This window comes from Lactuca virosa, chromosome 9, assembly GCF_052849685.1.
Source record: "Lactuca virosa cultivar CGN04683 chromosome 9, Lactuca_virosa_CGN04683_v6, whole genome shotgun sequence".
In the NCBI taxonomy this organism is placed as follows: Eukaryota; Viridiplantae; Streptophyta; class Magnoliopsida; order Asterales; family Asteraceae; genus Lactuca; species Lactuca virosa.
Window position 1 is genome coordinate 76261533 of NC_136434.1, and position 20417 is coordinate 76281949.

At 31.9% G+C, this 20417-nt stretch overlaps 1 protein-coding gene across 1 annotated transcript; it reads left to right on the top strand.

The window, feature by feature from the left end:
* The first annotated feature begins 5143 nt into the window (after positions 1 to 5143).
* On the top strand, positions 5144 to 8385 carry LOC145138241 (putative beta-D-xylosidase 7). Its single transcript, XM_079072352.1, has 6 exons — positions 5144 to 5711; positions 5965 to 6273; positions 6384 to 6553; positions 6683 to 6780; positions 6903 to 7670; positions 7751 to 8385. The coding sequence occupies exons 1-6, from the start codon at positions 5298 to 5300 to the stop codon at positions 8323 to 8325; spliced, it is 2334 nt and encodes a 777-aa protein (XP_078928478.1). The 5' UTR covers positions 5144 to 5297; the 3' UTR covers positions 8326 to 8385.
* The last annotated feature ends 12032 nt before the right edge of the window (positions 8386 to 20417 follow it).

The following is a 20417-nucleotide window of genomic DNA, read 5'->3' on the forward strand; positions in this document are numbered from 1 at the left end:
TACATAGCTATATCAACATTGTAATTTCTCTCTAATACCAAATTGATGTTTGGGATGGCTGTTGTCACTCAAGATTACGAAAGACTTGCTCTAAGAAGATTAGGACTTGCGAGCATGTCAATCATCATCACATTTCACAAATGTTTGCAATTGGTCCCGTGGAGGAATGTCTCCACCTTAATCCTTATTTGAGTGTTTTTTGACTGTTGATTCAATAAATGGTCAACTGTTTTGGATCATTGAGTGGTGTTGTTCTTGCTTTACGTATTGCAAACCATCTCACAGTTTCATAGACGTTTTTGCTCTTGGTTATACCTCTTGTTTTGTTGTTGCAAGGAAACATATTACTTTATATTTGTGACTACTTTTGTTAACTGTCATTAACAAACATCTAGCCAACAAATGTTGTGTTAAAGAAAGTTATTGGTTATTTGATTTACACTTTTTTTTGACATCGGTAGATTGTGTCAACATTTATGGTGGTTTCCTGATGCTTATATGGTATTCATGCTCACCGTGGCCTTATTTTAAACAACAATCATAAAGAATTTTTATGTAATTTAGTAAAGTTTCCTTCCATTTCCTTCGAACTCAGAAACACGAAAAAATTATTTATTTCATTCCCCTCCCCTTCTTTTCTCTCCATATTTTCCTTCCCTTTTTTTTTCTTTCATTTACTTAAACTCGGGAACTAGGCGTAAAGGATTGTTGAAAGTTTAGTATGTGTTCCTTTTATGACTTATTATCAAAACAAAATCCCCTCCCAGGTTTGTTGGCTTGGACTTCCATGTATCAATTTTATTTTGGGTTTGTGTTCCTTTTTTAACGAAAGAATTTTTTTTGCATAAATATAGAGGAGGTATTGGAGGGTATTATTGCAGGGAAATATTAATTGTTTTCTAAGTTATTGTATATTTTGGTGCCAAAGGATACATCACGAATTGTTGATCAAATTGATAAACATTTATAGCAAAAACTAACACAAAAAAAAAAAAAAACAAAAAATTTATATTAAAAATAAAACAAACAATAACTACGATTTTTGTGTGTTATGAATATTGGCTTTTTTTTGGTTGAAAGAAATAAAAGAAACATGACACTTTTTTTTTTAAAAAAGTGCTAAATAACCCTATTTTGGTGAATAAGTTTAAAAATATACCTATTGGATAAATAAGTTTTTTTAAAACACCTATTTGGTTAAAAACTCATATCTATATTTACAGACATTTATTGGAAAAATAATAAAAAACCTCCAAAATAGCAAATCAAAATAGATAAAAGACAAAACTGCACAAATGGTCCCTGTGGTATATCGAAAATTACCACTTTGGTCCAAAAAAATTTGGACTAGCACCAGTGGTCCAAAAGTTTGATTTTGTTGCTACTTTGGTCCAATTTGATTTGAACTTTTTTATAATGACAATTTTGCCCTTTGTATATTCTTTTTTCATTTTTTTTCTTACAGAAATAAAAAAACAAAAGGAGAACTACCCCATTCTCTCTCTCTCTCTCTCCCTACATTTCCGTTTCACAATAATATAATTGCCGAAAATCAAATCGTAATATATCACATCGCCAGAGCTACCATTGTCTCGCTGGAAAATCAAATCATACAATGCCATTCAGACGTCTTTCTCGCTTTTCCACTCCAGTTTTCATCAGGCGAACCCTAACTTCAGTTCATTATTCACAGATCTTTGGTTCCTCGGAGATAACCACTGTCGGCACCGGATCTGCACCAAGAATGGAGATGGGTAGAAGGAAGTGGAAATGGAGCAATTTTTGTACCACCACTTCTTTAGAAAATCCTAACCTTAACGCCTCCACCATTGTTTGGAAATCATAACCCTAGCGTCGTTAAACCCTAAACGACTTATTGGAGTGGCGAAGCTAGGGTTTCTGTAGCTCGTAGATCATTGTCGCCGTCGGAGAAGGATAGAGACAAAGTGGGAAGAAGGCGAACAGTTGGTTTGCAAATAAATAAAGCACTTCATGTCAAGAAACACCTAATCACCATAATTGGACATTAAATAAATAAAACACTTATATACACCATAAGTCGAATTAGATTGCTATTTCTGATCCTAAATTGTTATAGCATACAAACAACAAAACATATGTATAGTATACCCAAATATTTTGGTCAAAAATAAAAAGTTGGCTTTGTGATTAGAACTACATGTAGATAAGAAAACTTGTGGCATGGTGCAATAACAAATCAATGATGGGGCATCAAAATAGTAAAAGATAGCATCTTCAAGATATCAAATCTTCGAACAGTAGAGATCTTTGATAGGGGTGTTTGCAAGAAGATTGGGTCATTGATCGAAACACCAACAATGTCGGATTTTTGGCAGCAGAGATGGTGGTAGCGGTTGGAAGGTGATTTCATTGCTATCTCTTGCGAAGTAGCAGAGTGGATGATGTTGGCGACTTAGTGGCGGAATAAATCTCCATTTCTGTTGAGAGAGAGAGAGAGAGAGAGAGAGAGAGAGAGAGAGAGAGAGAGAGAGAGAGAGAGAGAGAGAGAGAGAGAGAGAGTGTGTGTGTGTGTGAGAGAGAGAGTAACATTAAAGAAAGAAAAGGGCAGATTTTTAATTTTAAGTTGGAAACCGATAATATCATTGTTGATTTTAAAGGAGATTTAACACAAACAATTTAATAAATACTAATTCTTTAACAAAGTTCATTCAAACATCATATTTGCTATAACACCGGTTCATAATTACACGATCAATCCACATAAATCATTACATGTATAAGATGCTTCCATTGTCATGGACCAAAGTACATTTTACCTTTGATTACAAACTATTTCAAACCACAAAATATACATGTAACTGACAAAAACCATATACAGGAAGAAATATTCAAGTTCTGGCAGAAAGCATAACCAAACGTACAGTCACAGAGAAAAAAAAAAAGCAAATTAATAAACAATTTTGCTTATCAATTAGTTAACAAAATCTATCGATTGATTCAAAATTTTCATACCACTTAGCAATTTTGCACGAATACAAAAATATCTTATAAGAAAGCAAAAAGCAATTAAATAATATAATCTAATACTCATTAGTTATATATTGATTATAATATCTATCAGTTGGATTACATGATACAGAGATAAAAAAGAGAGGATAAATCATGATACATAACTAAAAAAAATAAGAGTATAAATCATTGAGAGTTAGTTCTTTGGTTTATATTTATCATAGCGTATAGAAGGACAAAAATATTTGAGAAATAGTGGAAACATCTTCGATTAAGACTCTTGCACCCTATGCATTATTAACGGCTAACCTCATAAACTCAGACGTCTCCTCGTCTTCTTCAATATGTTCCATTGTCGACTCAATTTGTTCTTCATTTTACCGCTTAGATTTAGGTTAACGCTATATGCTTCTCGTTCTCATAGATATGTTCTCTTTCCAACAGAATCATGCTTATAATGGAATTACTGTATATGCACTTGGGCATGCCCCTCCTGAATCTGCTGCCCCTGTGTCGTTGCCCAAGCCGCCCATGCCCTGGGTCGGGTCTAGAAATTTAGCAACACATAGATAAGTTGGGTTACTAATCAATAACAAAAACACAGATGGAATCACAAGGGTAAACTAAAAATCATCAATTCAAAGCAAGGAAACTTACGATTTACTGAATCACAAAATCAAATTTTAATTATCATATATGTGGTCATGGATCTGATCGTTATTTTGGACTCGATGTTTTTCCCTTCTCCTTTGCTTTTACTTATGGGCTCGATGTTCTCCAATAGTCTGAGACAGAAAAAAATCAAGAAAAGACGCTCCTTAAAAGAGGATATGGGCTTGATTCAGGATGGTGAGAGAGTAGGTCGAACCTAAAAATGTAATACTTTTAAAAAAACTACAAAAATACATTCAAACAAATACCATCAGACCAACCATTAACTCAAATTCAAAACATAGATTAGACAGTAGAAGAACAATGAATTGTTGATTCTTGAATCTACACAACTAAACAAACACACATCTTCTCTTCTAATAAATGACTCTTTCACACGACACATGTCAATTTTCTATACTTTTTCTTTGCCACGTGGCATGTTGTAGTTCATCCTTGCTTTGTTTTTCCGCTCATTTTGAATATTTTGTTTCATAAATGGTATCCCAAAAAATCAGCCACAATATTCCAATTCTCGTCTCATCCTTTGTGCCTAAATAAAGCAAGAAATTATGAAAATCAAAATCAAAATCAACATTCAAACCCAAATCCCCTAAATCTCGACACACCAGTCTTCGAATCCACCTTATCGTCTCCTTTATCATCGCATCAATCCCTCAATATTTCCTATGTATCTCAATATAGTTAGGGTTTTTATTAGCCCAAACGGTGTTGAAATAGAAATGATGGAGTCCTATGGTTCCCGTCTTCCCTCTGTCAGTCGTATCCTTTTTCTAAAAGTCTTCATTTTCATTTGGAAGAGTTTTGCATCAACAACAATGGCTTCTTTTTGCGTTCATCTCTCTAACATCACTCACCTTCGAAGGAAAAGATTTGTAGAGACATTTGTAGAGACATCCAATGTCTCTACAAATCTTTTCCTTCGAAGGTGAGTGATGTTAGAGAGATGAACGCAAAAAGAAGCCATTGTTGTTGATGCAAAACTCTTCCAAATGAAAATGAAGACTTTTAGAAAAAGGATACGACTGACAGAGGGAAGACGGGAACCATAGGACTCCATCATTTCTATTTCAACACCGTTTGGGCTAATAAAAACCCTAACTATATTGAGATACATAGGAAATATTGAGGGATTGATGCGATGATAAAGGAGACGATAAGGTGGATTCGAAGACTGGTGTGTCGAGATTTAGGGGATTTGGGTTTGAATGTTGATTTTGATTTTGATTTTCATAATTTCTTGCTTTATTTAGGCACAAAGGATGAGACGAGAATTGGAATATTGTGGCTGATTTTTTGGGATACCATTTATGAAACAAAATATTCAAAATGAGCGGAAAAACAAAGCAAGGATGAACTACAACATGCCACGTGGCAAAGAAAAAGTATAGAAAATTGACATGTTTCATGTGAAAGAGTCATTTATTAGAAGAGAAGATATAATTATTAAAGAAACTTAAAAATCAATGATGGTGATGGGAAGAGCCTGCAAGAAAGCCTCGTAATGCTTTCTCCACTGAGCCACTGAGCTCTATCCCCTCTTCGCCCCATTCTATGCGTAGTGTGTGGACTGTGGAGAATTCGTGTTATCAAGAGAGATTTTACCAAAACTTCAAACCCAAAACCCTACAAACATGAGAACTTACAGCAGAATTGGTCTTGCTTTCGTGATCAAATGCTTCGCGACGACGATGATAACGATCATCGTCTCGGCGGAGTCACCCCAACCTCCATTTTCATGCGATTCTTCATCACCTACACCACCATACCCCTTCTGCAACGTCAGTTTACCGATTCCCAACCGCGCTCACGACGTCGTTTCACGACTTACGTTAGACGAGAAAGTTTTGCAGCTGGTGAACGGAGCGCCGGGGATTCCTCGCCTTGGGATTTCCGCTTACGAGTGGTGGTCGGAGGCATTGCACGGCATTTCTAGACACGGAAAGGGTGTGAGATTTAACGGGACAATCACCGCCTCAACACAGTTCCCTCAAGTCATCCTCACAGCTGTTTCTTTTGATTCACATCTTTGGTATCGGATTGGTCAGGTCAGTCTTCCATTCTCATTGATGATCTAGGTTTTCTTTTTCTTTCGATTTCACGTTCATTATAGTTATCAGTCAACAAATCAAGCAGCATTCTCTTCCAATTTGATTTAAGATCGATAGTTAACTACAACTCTAGCGAACCTAGGGTTCCATTTAACCATACTTCAAACGGAGAGCAAGCAAAATAGTCTACTATTAGTCAAAATTACGCATGACATTAGATTCCATTGATGAGTTTTCAATGCATATGTAGGCAATTGGGAGAGAAGCAAGAGCAATGTACAATGTAGGTCAAGCAAAGGGGCTAACATTTTGGGCACCAAACATCAACGTGTTAAGAGATCCAAGATGGGGAAGAGCACAAGAGACACCTGGTGAAGATCCATTGGTTGTCGGAGATTATTCAGTTTCATACGTAAGAGGAATTCAAGGTGACAGTTTTGAAGGTGGAAAAATCGATCCAAATTCCGATCATCTTCAAGCCTCCGCTTGCTGTAAACACTTCGTTGCCAATGATTTGGATAACTGGAAAACCGCTAATCGATACAACTTTGATGCCAATGTAAGTCTCAGGTCTCCCTCCTGCATTAATGACTTGTACGTCGTATTTTTTCATGTAATGATGGTTGTACTTTGTGGGTGAGAATTCAGAATTGAGATATTGATATGCAGATTACTCAACAAGATCTTGCAGATACATACTTACCACCATTTAAGCAGTGTGTACAACAAGGGCAAGCGAGTGGAATAATGTGTGCGTATAATCGTGTCAATGGCGTACCAAATTGTGCTGATTACAATCTTTTAACCAAAACAGCTCGTCAAGCTTGGAGCTTTAAAGGGTACCCATAAAAAATCTTTGGAAGCAGAATCTTGATGACAGATATGCATCAGCAACTTGTACGACTGTGTACAAGTTGTTATGTATACGATATGCTTTTTTAACCTGTTTTTATGATCACAATTCACAGGTACATTGCATCAGATTGTGATGCAGTTGCCATTATGCATGATGTTCAAGGATATTCCAAATTACCTGAAGATGCTGTTGCTAGTGTTATAAAAGCTGGTAATTTATGCATTGTTGAGTTGTACCTTTACAATTTAAAGAGTTATCAACGTACAATCTCTAATGGATAAAGTACAAGTCAGTAAAGAACAACTTAAAGAGGTTTTTAATTTTTATTGCAGGTATGGATGTCAACTGTGGTTCTTACTTGAAGAAATACACAAAATCAGCAATCGAAATGAAGAAATTAACAGAAGCAGAAATCGACAGAGCTCTAGAGAATCTATTTACAATCAGAATGAGATTAGGTTTGTTCAACGGAAACCCTAAAACCGGAATCTATGGAAACTTCGGACCCGACGATGTTTGCTCTGAAGAACACCAAAACCTAGCCCTAGAAGCTGCGCGAAACGGCATCGTCTTGTTGAAAAATTCCGGCAAGCTTCTCCCGCTTTCAAAATCCAAAACCAATTCCATCGCCGTCATAGGCCCCAACGCCAATTCCACCCAAACATTGCTCGGAAACTACGAAGGTGTGGCGTGTAAAAACATCACGATTCTTCAAGCACTTGAAAAGTACGTGAAAAACACACACTACCACCCGGGATGTGTTGATTCCGTGAACTGCACTTCCGTCGCCATTGATGAAGCTGTTGGAATAGCAAAAATGGCGGATTACGTGATTATGGTGATGGGTTTGGATCAAAGTCAAGAAAGGGAGAAGCTCGATCGACTTGATTTGGTGCTTCCGGGGAAGCAATCGGCGCTGGTTTCTGCCGTTGCTAGATCTGCTAAAAACCCGGTTTTATTGGTTTTACTTTGTGGAGGTCCGGTAGATGTTTCGTTCGCTAAAGATGACCCGAAAATCGGGTCAATTTTATGGGCCGGATACCCTGGTGAAGCTGGTGCCACCGCTCTCACTGAAATCATCTTCGGTGATCATAATCCAGGTGAACTTCCACTTTGACTTTTTCAGTCAAACATAAAAAAATTTCTAATTCAATATATTAAAAAACATTTTTTTTTGTAGGAGGAAGATTACCAGTGACATGGTATCCAAGGGAATTTGCAAAAGTGGCAATGACGGATATGCGAATGAGACCCGACCCATCATCGGGCTACCCGGGTCGAACATACCGATTCTATAACGGGAAACCTGTTTTTGAATTCGGGTATGGGCTTAGTTACTCGACCCATACCTACAAGTTTGTTTCAAGTACCCAAAACAAGATTTCTCTTGGCCCAAATCAAGAATTGGGCACTTGTTATATGTCCGTTTCTGAGATTCGGGAGGATTTGTGTGAGAAAGCTGAGTTCACGGTGGTGATTGATGTTGAGAATGATGGGGAGGTGAGTAATCACACCGTGTTGCTATTTGTGAGGTGGGATGATCATGGTGAGGATTGGAATGGGCATTTCATCAAACAGCTGATGGGGTTTCAGAGAGTGAGTTTGGGACGAAGGGGAAGAAGTGAAGTTGAGTTTGTTGTAAAGCCTTGTGAGCACTTTAGTAGGGTTAGAGAAGATGGGTTGATGGTTGTGGAAGAAGGGTCTCGTTCCCTTGTTGTGGGTGATCAAGAGTTTACCATTGATGTTATATTATGATAATAAAGATATATAGATGTTAGTGAAATGACTATATTATTAAAGACCATTTTCTAGCCATTGATAATGTTAAAAATATCATTGTATGTTAAAAAAGAACAAAAAAAAAAAACACATGCTTCCCTTAGAAAATGCAATACTTTCTAAATTTTTACCCATTAAAATGAATTTCTCTAATATCTAAAGCATCTGGTAAAAGCCAACACCGTGGAGATATGATAACCTTGAACCCTAGTCACCGTCGTTGGGGGGGGGGGGGGGGGGGGTTGTTAATGGGAGACACTTTTGAAGTTTATGAGATCCAATGAAACTAGAAATGGGCTGGACCATAGTCACAGAAATCGCTTGGTGAAGCACGATTTCAAATTTAAAGACATGACGAAATTAATATGATTAGGACAGAATTGTACCTCAATGTTGCGTCGGGATGGATTGATGATGGATTGTTTATGATTATATGGATATGTTTGGATAGGGCTCTGCTATTCAGAAATAAACAAACTATTTCAACAGAAGAAGATTGAGATCAACTAAAGTCTTAAAACACTCAAACTTAGCTTGTTTATTCCATATGGACAAAGGCCCTATTTATAGGCTCAAAGGAGCCGAGTATATAATTGAATTGCAATCGTTTGATTGCAATATGACAAACATATTTACATTATAGCCCCCTAGACTATTGAGAGACTTACATACTTTATGTTACATCAAATAATACACTTAATAATTATTCTATTATTCTACCGACACATAAATAATAACAAATCATTTCCATATTGAAAGGCCACATGTCTTCAATAATGATGGCTTTTTATGTCATTGCTTACGTCATTCCTCCCGCCTCCGAAAAGACATATTTTGAATAATGTTTGCTTGTGTCATGGCTGACGTTAATGGTGTTCACAATGTTTCTTTCATGAATGGATGCTTTTTTGAACTGTTGTTGTTCTTGCTTCATGATGGCTTCCATTCTCTCGTCAAAGTGTCTGCTATATGATTGTTTGCGCTTTTGATGTATCTGAGATAAGGATGAAATTGATGTAATTGTAATTGCCAACGAATCAATCGTCCACGGCAATAATCTTCTTGTAATTTATAGCGCCAAAATCCAAGTAGATACTTGGAATCTGTTCGTAACTCGAATCTTGTTTGTAGAAGCTTGACTTTCCATTTTTTCAATGTTCTGAGACATGCTAGTGTTTCTCGTTCATGTGTGTTGTAATTTTGCTCTACTTACATAGTTTTTGCTCGTATTTATCTGTTTTTAATACTTCAGATGATACATTTGTATCAGTGTATGCTTTTGGTGATATTTTTAATATCACTGTATACTTTATCATTGTTTACTTCGGATGGTATTTTCATACCAGTGTATACTTTATCATTGTATACTTTTGATGAGTTAGATATGAGGTTTCCCTCACTATCTAAACCCAATAATACCTTTCCACGTATAATTGTTTTTAGGCATCCTGCCCAAGTGTCTTGTGATGCATCTGTTTCTACAATTAGGAAATCGTCGATTTTTGCATTATATAAAGTAGGGAGAACTTGAATTTTTTGTTTTATATTTTGTACCAAAATAGTATCTGTATTGGTCCAAGACCAAGGTATTTTTTCTGATATTTTCTTTTGTAAAACTTTTCTTTCTTTCGCTAAATTTTTCAAAAATCATTGTTCTGCAATATAATTTAAACAACCAAGAAATCGTTGTATTTGTTTTCTATTTTCAAGTTTATCAGGAAACATATTTAATTTTTCTCGTATATTGTCTGTTAATGATAATTGACCATTTTCTCCAATTTTTAAACCGAGATATTCAACTGTAGATTGAAAAAGTTTTGATTTCTTTTTTGATAAAACTAAACCCTTTTCTTTAATTCTTTGTAAAACCTTGATGACTGCATCAATGTGTGTTTGTTCATTTCCTTTTGTAAAAACAATTATATCATCAATATATGCAAGACAAATATGATCTAAACCATTTAGAGTTTCATCCATGAATCGCTGATATATTGCTGGTGCCTGTTTTAAGCCGAATGGAAGGACATTCCATTGATAATGCTTCTGAGGAGGACATGAAAAAGCGGTTAGTGGTTTCGTATTTTCATGTAAGCGTAATTGCCAATATCCGGACTTTGCATCAAATGTACTAAAATGTGTATTTCCTTTTATTTTTCTAAAATATATTCTTTTCGTGGTAATTTATATGAATCTCCTATAGTAGCATCATTCATCTTTTTGTAATTAATTACCATTCTCCGTTTGCCTCGTTTTATTTCATTATTATTTTCTACATAGAATGCAGGTGTAGAATGAGGACTCGTGCTAGGTCGAATGATTCCTTTTTCTAATAGTTCAGTGCATTCCTATTTGAATTCAAAAACATCTTTTATACTGTATGGAATTTTATTTGGAACATTAATTTCATCATTAGGGTTTTTTAATAATATTATTATTTCTTGATTATTTCTATTTTTTAAATGATCTAGCGGATTTTCGCTACATACTTCTTCAAGTTGTTTTTCAGCAATTTCTTTAGCAAATGTTAGTAATATGCGTAGTTGAAAACCAACTTCTTGTTTGATTATTTTAATAAGATCATAATGTTTGATAATTGCAGTTTTTATAATACCGTTTGTCGGATGATTGAGACTTATATGATCATTTGTTTGTATAAATGGCTGATATAATTTAAGGAAATTATTTCCTATTACTAAATCTATTCCTGAATCATTTTGATATATAGTTGGAGTTTTGAATGGTGCCTTTTCAATTACTATATCTATATCTCTTCCTACGAACCAAATTTTGTGAATTAATTTATCAACAATTGTAATTTTTAATGGTTTTTTTAATTTTTCCCAATTTTTTAATATCTTTCTTCTTCCAAAACATAAAGTAGCTCCTGTATCTATATACGAAACTAATTCTTTATCTTGTATTTTGGTTGTAATAAAGGTACTGTTTGAGTTAATATTTGTTTTTCTTTTACTCATTGGGGTTAGTTTATAAATTTCTATTAATTAATGTTTTTTCTTGCGAAATTTTCATATTAACAAGTTGTGTTTGTTAGTATAGTTGAAACATTATGTATTGTTTCTAAATTACGGTTTTGTGATTTTTTATATTTCTTAATTCCTTCTTTTAATCGAGATATCTTTTTTAGTTGTTTATTATATTCTTCTTTCTTTTGTTGTAATTTTAACAAATAGTTTTCTTCATATAGTAAAACATTTTTTAAATGTTGAATGGTATTAGAGATATTAGAGTTTATTTTCCAATGGTTTTTTAATATATTAGTCCAAAGCATTTTATCTTTTGAAGAATTAATTTGTACTTTCGAATTCATTTTAACAAATTATTAAAGCGTCTGAAAGAAAATTAATTGAATTGTTAATATTTTTTATTACTATTTTTAAATGATTAATTTCAATTTTTAATCTTCCAATTTTAACTAATTGATATGCAGTATAATTTTTGTTTTTAGAAATTAGTTCGTGTACTTCAGATTCTTTTTCTTTTAAATGTTTTGTAGATTTTTCTAAATCTTTCCATAATTTTTTAAGTAGATCAACTTTATATTTATTATCGTAAATACAATATACTTGGGTTTTATTACTCATAATTTTTATTTTACCATGTGAAAGGTCGTTTGATAGTAAGTGGTTTTTCTTTAAGTAGTGGTTTTTCATTAAGTGGTTCTTCTTTAATAGTTTTTATTTTTAAATATTTTTCAAGTAATATCTTCTGTTGAGTTAAACTTTGTAATAGTTTAGGAATTTGTTTTAATACAATTAAACTTTCTACTTCTATAATATTATTTAATTTTTGACTAATTATATTTAATTTATCTCCTACTGATTTATCTTCTTCAGAATTAAGACCAATATTATATATTGTTCCTTTCGGTAAATTTTGTGGTATTTCTATAATCATTTCTTTATCTGGTATACATGATTTTGTATTTTGATATGATCCTTCAAGTGTTTTAAAATATTTTAGGGAATTACTAGACGATTCTGTCATATTTTTAAACTTAATGATCTAATCATTTCTTTAATATCTTCTAATTTTTCATCGTTGTTTTCATTAGATGTTGTAGGTTGACATTCCAAGATAGAAGATCTACCCATTATAGTTGAAAATGGAGGTTCTATAATTGGACTTCTTTTTATTAACAGAGTAGTTATTATTGGTTGAAAATTAGTTTCACTGAATATTCTATTATTAGTCATATTTGGTGATTCAAGTGATAATAAAGGAGTAAATAATTTATCTATATAAATTCTATCTTCTGTTTTAAACGTAATACTATGATGAGAATTTGTTAATGCATAATTTATTTGATATGTAATAGTAAACGGATGATTACCTTTTATCATAAAATTTTGTCTTAATAATTTATATCGTACAGTAATACTATTACTTAGATTTTTATCTTTAAGACTTAATCCTAGTTGAATATTAATATCAAATTTTATTTTTCCTTCGATTAAATTACCTTTTCCTTTTGCAATAATACTGTCTTGGTTATTAATTATACGATCATCTCTGATTTCTAATTCTATTGGCGTATCTAAATCGCTAAAAGTACTTTTTAAAATTACTTGAATAGTTGATATATGAATATAAGCAATTTTTATTCTATCTGCTTCTTTAATATTAGATAATCTATTTCTAATTTGTTGTTTATTTATTATGGGTATAATAATATTTCCTTGAGTTGATTCTATAGGTATTGCTTCTTCTCCTATAATTTTTTCATAATATATAATATTTTTTCTATAATATATTCTTATTAACGAAAGATTGAATATTCAAAATAATAAGAACGTTACTTAGCTCTGATACCAAATTTAAAGACATGACAGAATTAATATGATTAGGATAGAATTGTACCTGAATGTTGCGTCGGGATGGATTGATGATGGATTGTTTATGATTATATGGATATGTTTGGATAAGGCTCTGCTATTCAGAAATAGACAAACTATTTCAACAGAAGAAGATTGAGATCAACTCAAGTCTTAAAACACTCAAACTTAGCTTGTTTATTCCATATGGGCAAATGCCCTATTTATAGGCTCAAAGGAGCCGAGTACATAATTGAATTGCAATCGTTTGAAATATTATTCATATAATCATTCATATAATTTAAACAATCCATCGTCAATCCATCCTGACGCATCATTCAGGTATAATTCTATCTTAATCTTTTTATTAATTCCGTTATGTCGTTAAATTTGGTATCAGAGCTAAGTAACGTTCTTATTATTTGTTAAAATGAATATTCAAAATAATAATAAGAACGTTACTTAGCTCTGATAACAATTTTAACGACATAACGGAATTAATAAAAAGATTAATATAGAATTATACCGGAATTATACCCTAGTCACCGTCGTTGGGGGGGGGGGGGGGGTTAATTGGGAGACACTTTTGAAGTTTATGAGATCCAATGAAACTAGAAATGGGCTAGACCATAGTCACATAAATCGCTTGGTGAAGCACGATTTCCGATCCAATTCGTTCGTACCAAAACGCAGTACGAACGTGTACCAGGTACGCTCCGGGTCGCGACTCTAAACCAGAAATTGACGTTCCAGATCTTCAATTCGAACGTACCAGAAGCTATAGAAATCGCGATTTGCCTGATTACAATACGCGTTTGCAATCAATTGGAAACATGGGTCGGAATTTCAAGAGTCGATCGACTCACGAACGTTTTTTTGTAACTGAACAATTAACTAGCGACTCTTCAAAATTGAATTCATATTCTGTAATTAGGCCTATATTAGACTTCCATTCCATCGTATTTTTCATTCAATTGTATTCCAGAACATCTAATTTCAGATTTTATAGTTTGGTAATTTGGTTATTGATCTTGATTCTTGAATACCGATTACCGAATACCGATTATAGTAACAATAGAGAATAGACTTACTGTAGCATGGTTTTTGGAAAGAAAAGAGGAACTAATAGCTGTGAGGAAGATGATGGAGGACAGCAATCACAGTCACAACAATACCTGGAGGAAGAAGATCATTATGTTGATCTTGGCAATGAAGAAGACAACGAGAATCAACAACCAGAAGCGCATACAAGTAGTGGGAGTCAAGGTACACAGCCAAAAACACAAAGTGTAGATGGTAAGCCTTTATATGATGAAGTTACTTTTATTAGTCCTGGTAGTAGTAAAAATCCCGGTGGTTCAAAAAAATGGGTTTGTAGACATTGTCATGTAATCTATTTTGAACTTTTAATGTTTGTTTGATTGCATCCTTTAAGTTTATCTAATATGTTTTGAAATTTGGTACATGGTACCACAATATTTGGTACATCGTACCAGAGCGTCCCGAAGCGTACCGAAATGAGTCTACCCCCCTCGTACCGAATTTCAGGGACCTAGCGAATTGCGTACCGCGTACCCGTACCCGTACCAAAGCGTACCGCGAATTATGTGACTATGGGCTAGACATGGAAGTTGGTAATTGAAGAAAAAAGGAACACATGCCGAAAGTAGGGAGGATTACGTTCACAATTCTTCACGTTATAAACCTAATTTCAAATTTATCGAGAAGTTTTATGTGTTTATTTACGTAACATATTTTCCGATCACCCTGAGAAGTATTTGTTGAAATGTTGTGAGGATTTGAAGTGGAATCTGATGTGGATATTGCTCACAAACAATCCGATATTAGGAAATTTTTTGCTTTTGTAAGGTTTTTATGAGAGGAGGACTCAAATGTTTTTGTGAAGATATTAGCTTCGACTTGGATCAGATCATCACCGCTTCTGTGGCACGATTTTATAAAGTGGAAGGTAAGTAAACACTGAACAATCAAAGATAGGTTCTACGGTTGTGTGGAGGACAAGAATCATGAAATGAAGCATATGTAATGAAACATTAAAAAAATTTCTTTTGTTTTAAGGTAGGGATGAAAGTGGGTCCAAACTAGGCTCGGATAGACCCAGACCCGGAAAACCCGGGAACCAGTTAACGAGATTTTGTAGGACCGGAAACCGGACCGGTATATAAAAATTGGTTCCGGGTAAAGTGAGTCTAGAACTGGAAACTCGGAAGCATCAAAGTGGGTTGGGTGGAACCGGGTAAAATGAGTCTAGAACCGGAAAACCAATTTTTTTTGGTAATTACTTAGTGGGTTGAACTTTGAAAATTTTCAGCTTTGATATCACAGCTTCGGGGTCCTCTAAGTCATTAAATATTAAACCAAAAATGACAAAATTATAGTCTAAAATCATGTACAAACTCTAAATTACACGTTGGAAAAAACCTTATGATAATCCGACTTCAAACAAATTAGATATGTATGTTTTAAAATTTCACAGAATACAAAAAAATCTGAAAAACAGAAATTTTTTAGCTTTGATATCCCGACTTTGGGGGAATTTTAGTCAATGAATATGAAATTAAAAATGACAAAATTATAGTCTAAAATCATGTACAAACTCTAAAATACACTTTGGAAAAAAAACTACATGCTAATCCGACTTCAAACGAAGTAGATATGCAAGTTTTAAAACTTTTACAAAATACAAAAAAATGTGAAAAACAAAAAATTTCTAGCTTTGATATCCCGACTTTGGGGGACTATAAGTCAATGAATATGAAATCAAAAGTGACAAAATTATAGTCTAAAATAATGTATAAACTATAAACTACACTTTGGAAAAAACCTCATGCAAATCCGACTTCAAACGAATTATATATGCATGTTTTAAACTTTTCACAGAAACCATTCCGGTTCATAAACCCGGTTTACCCGGACTCGAAGGACCCAAAACCCAGATTACCCGAAACCTGGATAAAACCATTCTTTAAACCTGGACCCCAGACCAGTTCTATATATTTCTGTTCTAACGGTTTCGGTTCCGATCCGTTTTTCTGGTTTTAAATTACATCCATATTCTAACGGAAAACATGAATAATGTGAATAGTAACAAAAAATAAGTTCAAAACTATGACCTGTTGGTTGTTTTGGAAACTCAATGATATTAATTTTATTGTTAATCTCTATATTTTATGTAAAAGAAATGTTTTGAAGTCTCGATGATTAGTTATGTTGGGGGATCTTGGTTTTGGATTGAATTCAAAACTGTAAGCGCATGTAAAAAGTTTAAACAACATGCAAATATGAAGTGGTACTTTAAAGATCTTAAGCTAGCAAATAAAATTTTTGTAATTGATGATTGCATGACATTGATGGAGATAGAGGGGGTGCCTCTATGTGTATAGACTCGAAATGCTTTTTAAAAAGGTTGCATATAATTAGGAGGAAGTCATGTTTATGGATGACGACGAGGAGGATGGGAATCAAGCTAGTAGTGCTTTCTTGTTAAAACCACCGAGGTTTGGCAGAGTTCAGTTTCTATTCCCAAAACTAGGGTAATTCATAGTAGGGATGAACATGTAGCACCATTTCTCGATTCCAAACCGGTCCTGAATCGGGACCAAACCAAATTAAGAAACATATAAGTATATATATGGTGTTTTGTTATTGCATGTATTTCATATGCGGTATATACGGTTCAGTGGCAAGGATTTTCTGAAAGTATCGTATGAGTACCGAAATCGTATAGATTAGGGAGTATATATGACTGTCATTTTTTACATGGTTTCCGATCCATATCCATACCATATGTAAAATCCTATCCTATCCTAAAATAAATACTACCTTACATACAATAAGGATTGGGTTAAACCTAATCTTTAATCACTCCAACACCTGTTATAAATACTATACATCCATGTCCTAATCAATATTAATCTCATGTCTGCTGCCTGAAATGGTACATTAAGTCTTAAAAAACATTACCCTACGAGTGACAAGAATCCGGATAATATAGCTACGTAATAAGTATTATAGTTTCTTTTTATTTGGTAACATTTTATATTAAAATTTAAAAATGTATGTTTTTTGTTTTATGTATAGAGACTGAAAATGCAATAACTGGACAAGAGGTTTAAGGCACCCAAAATATGTAAGAGGATTGAGTTGCTACGCTTCGAAAGTTTTTTACATTTGATGTTGAATTTTTTCGAATGTTGACTTGATACATATTTACTACTTTGATTTTTAATTAATGACTTTACAATTCACTTAGGTGCTCTTTATTTTAAGAAGATATATTTCGTATGCAGTCTGTGGACCTCATCTACAATGAACTAAAATCTATAGTCTGCAAAAAAAATGTTTGTTTTTAAAAATCTACATGCTGATACAAAACTGAAGTTTAAATAAAACATTTTTTTAAACTTATAAGATTTTTTCGATAATTCTAGTTTGACAACACTCTATCATAATGAAATTTATTTTAAAACCATTCATTTTGTATTTTGCATTAACTGTTCAACAATTTTATCTCGTAAATGAACTATATATTCCCGGTCTACTGCAATAATATGTGCTTCAACCTCGTTTTCATAATCATTAACACGCACATGGTTATGCTTCAATCATACCAAAGTTTATTTTAAAAGCATTCATTCTATATTTTGCATTAAATTTTCAATAGGTTTATCTCGTAAATGAAACATATATTCCAGGTTTGTCTGCACTGCTATGTGCTTCAACCTCGTTTTCATAATTATCAATGCGTACATGGTTATTTCGAGCCAACACATTGAGTTGATCGTTATTATTTTAATTACTATTTTTTCTTAAAATAGTATTAGCATTATGAAATATATTTTTGATGATTAACAATGTTAATAATAAATTTTATTATACTGTCTATACTACTAATAATAATAATACAATTATGTTTATGTTTATGTATTTATTCTAGTAATTTGAATAACAAAATACTATATTATTTGTAATAATTGAATTGTTCGGTATTAATTTATTACTATTAGTATTAGTGATATCATTAATTACGAGGTTTTATTTGTTATATTATTATTTCTTGAAGGGATAATGAAGAAAATTATTGCATTGTCTTATCTAAAAATCTTGCCAAATGAAACATAAAATTATGTAATAACTAGTCGAATCATCGCGCGTTGCGCGTGAATATAATTATTTAATTAAAATAATAACGTTTAACAAATTGTGATTTAATATTTATACATGTAAAACCAATGTCAATAGCAAAACAAAGTTTAGATAATATTTATACATATAAATTTATATAATTAGTTATTTCCACTATTAATTCATGATTTTATTGACTGTTTTATGTTGTGTAAATTATATATCAAACATATATTGATTTCTATGTATAAAAAAAAACAAAGTACTATGAAAAAATAAATACTACAACTTTTGATGATTTTATAAAACGTTTTAAGTTATGGAAATTATATATAAAACGTATACCAATTTGTATATAAAACAAATAACAAATAGTATGAAAAACACTATAGCTTTTAATAAAATAAAAACACTACAATATTATAACATTTACAACAAACAAAACTTTTAAAATAAAAACGCTACAACATTATAAATCATTCAAAATGAATATTTAGAAATCAACATACATTTGATATATAGAAACATTGTTATAAAAATTTGTGTTGAAATAACCATTGATGCGACAAAACTCTTTTTTTTTGAACTCTTTCATTTTGAATCAAAAATCTTTTCAAACATATGATTTTTTAATCAAAATTTACTTATATACTACTAATATAGCTACAATGTGTATAATAAATAAGTGAAAAATAAAAAAACATTGCACATTAATAACCATAAGTTTAAATTTTTTTTGAATGTAGTGGAAAATATAACGGTAACCTACATTAAATTTGAAATCATAATTATATTTAAATAAAAAAACTGTTGTAGTGGGTTTTAAACTCTTGATTCGTACCCAATAAAGTTATATCATATTAAATAAAAACAATATTATAAGTATTTATCTTTGAAATAATAATTTTTATATTAAGTTGTAACTAATATTATAATAATTTTTAATATACGATAAGAAAGATATAAAAAGTTGTGTTTGCATCAAATTGAATTAACTTTTTGATTTAAAATTATTTTAAACTATAGGTATTTTTAACTAATGTATAAATAATTTATTTGAATATTTTTTATTTTTTATTTTATTATTATTATTATTTTTCATATAACAATAATTTTTTAATATAATATAATATATTCTTTAGTTTTACGTTATTTTAAATAATTATTACTTTTTACTAATTAAAAACTACTTATTTGAAAATTTTCATTATTATATTTTAAAAAAAAATGTCATACTTTTTTTATTGTACTTTAATTTTTTTTTCCTTAAAGCTATGAAATATTGGAAGAGAATGAACGGTCCAAATAAGATGGTGATTTGAATTTCAAAACTATAGTAATTGTTATATCCTGCGATCAATCTTAAAAAAAACATGTTAAGAGTGGGTTAGGGGAGGAGGAGTGTTACACTTGAGGTGTATTTTTATCATTTATATTTTCTTATGAAAATATTAATATTTTATTTATTTTACTTTTCCTTTACGATAAAGAACGAATAGGAAAAAGAAAATTGACAAATGTAATAAGATAATTTATTATTATTACTATAAAAAACATTTAAAATTGGGTACATCCATAAAAGTTTTGATAAAACATAAATAATTCATTTTTATAACACACATAATGATTGGTTTTTAACAATAAAGTTATATCATATTAAAAATTATTTGTTCTAATTCGTCATTATCACCAACAATTTGGAATAACCCCTTTCATCAAAATCAATTATAAAAAACACCATCGATGTTACTTACAACAAAATAAGCGATAGAAACTAACATAGTATATACGTAGCATAAAATACATGTTGAATAATGTTCTCTTGTACATCAAATATATTTTCCTAACATAAAAAAGAGAGAGACAACATAAAGATACATACATGTTAACAAAACTAATTGCTCTAACTGATAAATAACATGATGGTTGATTTACCAAAAGCTCATGAGAAGTAATTATCAATCCCACTTCATCATCCTATGATTATAGAAAGATGCATAACACATAAACTTAAAAAATGATCTCAAGCATACCTTTACAAACATACCTAAATTTGAACATTGGTTAATATCTAAAACTTTACATGCACCC

Coding starts and splice junctions, on each gene's coding strand:
- LOC145138241 (XM_079072352.1), top strand. CDS start 5,298: ATGAGAACTTACAGCAGAATTGGTCTTGCTTTCGTGATCAAATGCTTC. Junction 6,274..6,383: donor GATACAACTTTGATGCCAAT/GTAAGTCTCAGG, acceptor ATTGATATGCAG/ATTACTCAACAAGATCTTGC. Junction 6,781..6,902: donor TGCTAGTGTTATAAAAGCTG/GTAATTTATGCA, acceptor TTTTTATTGCAG/GTATGGATGTCAACTGTGGT.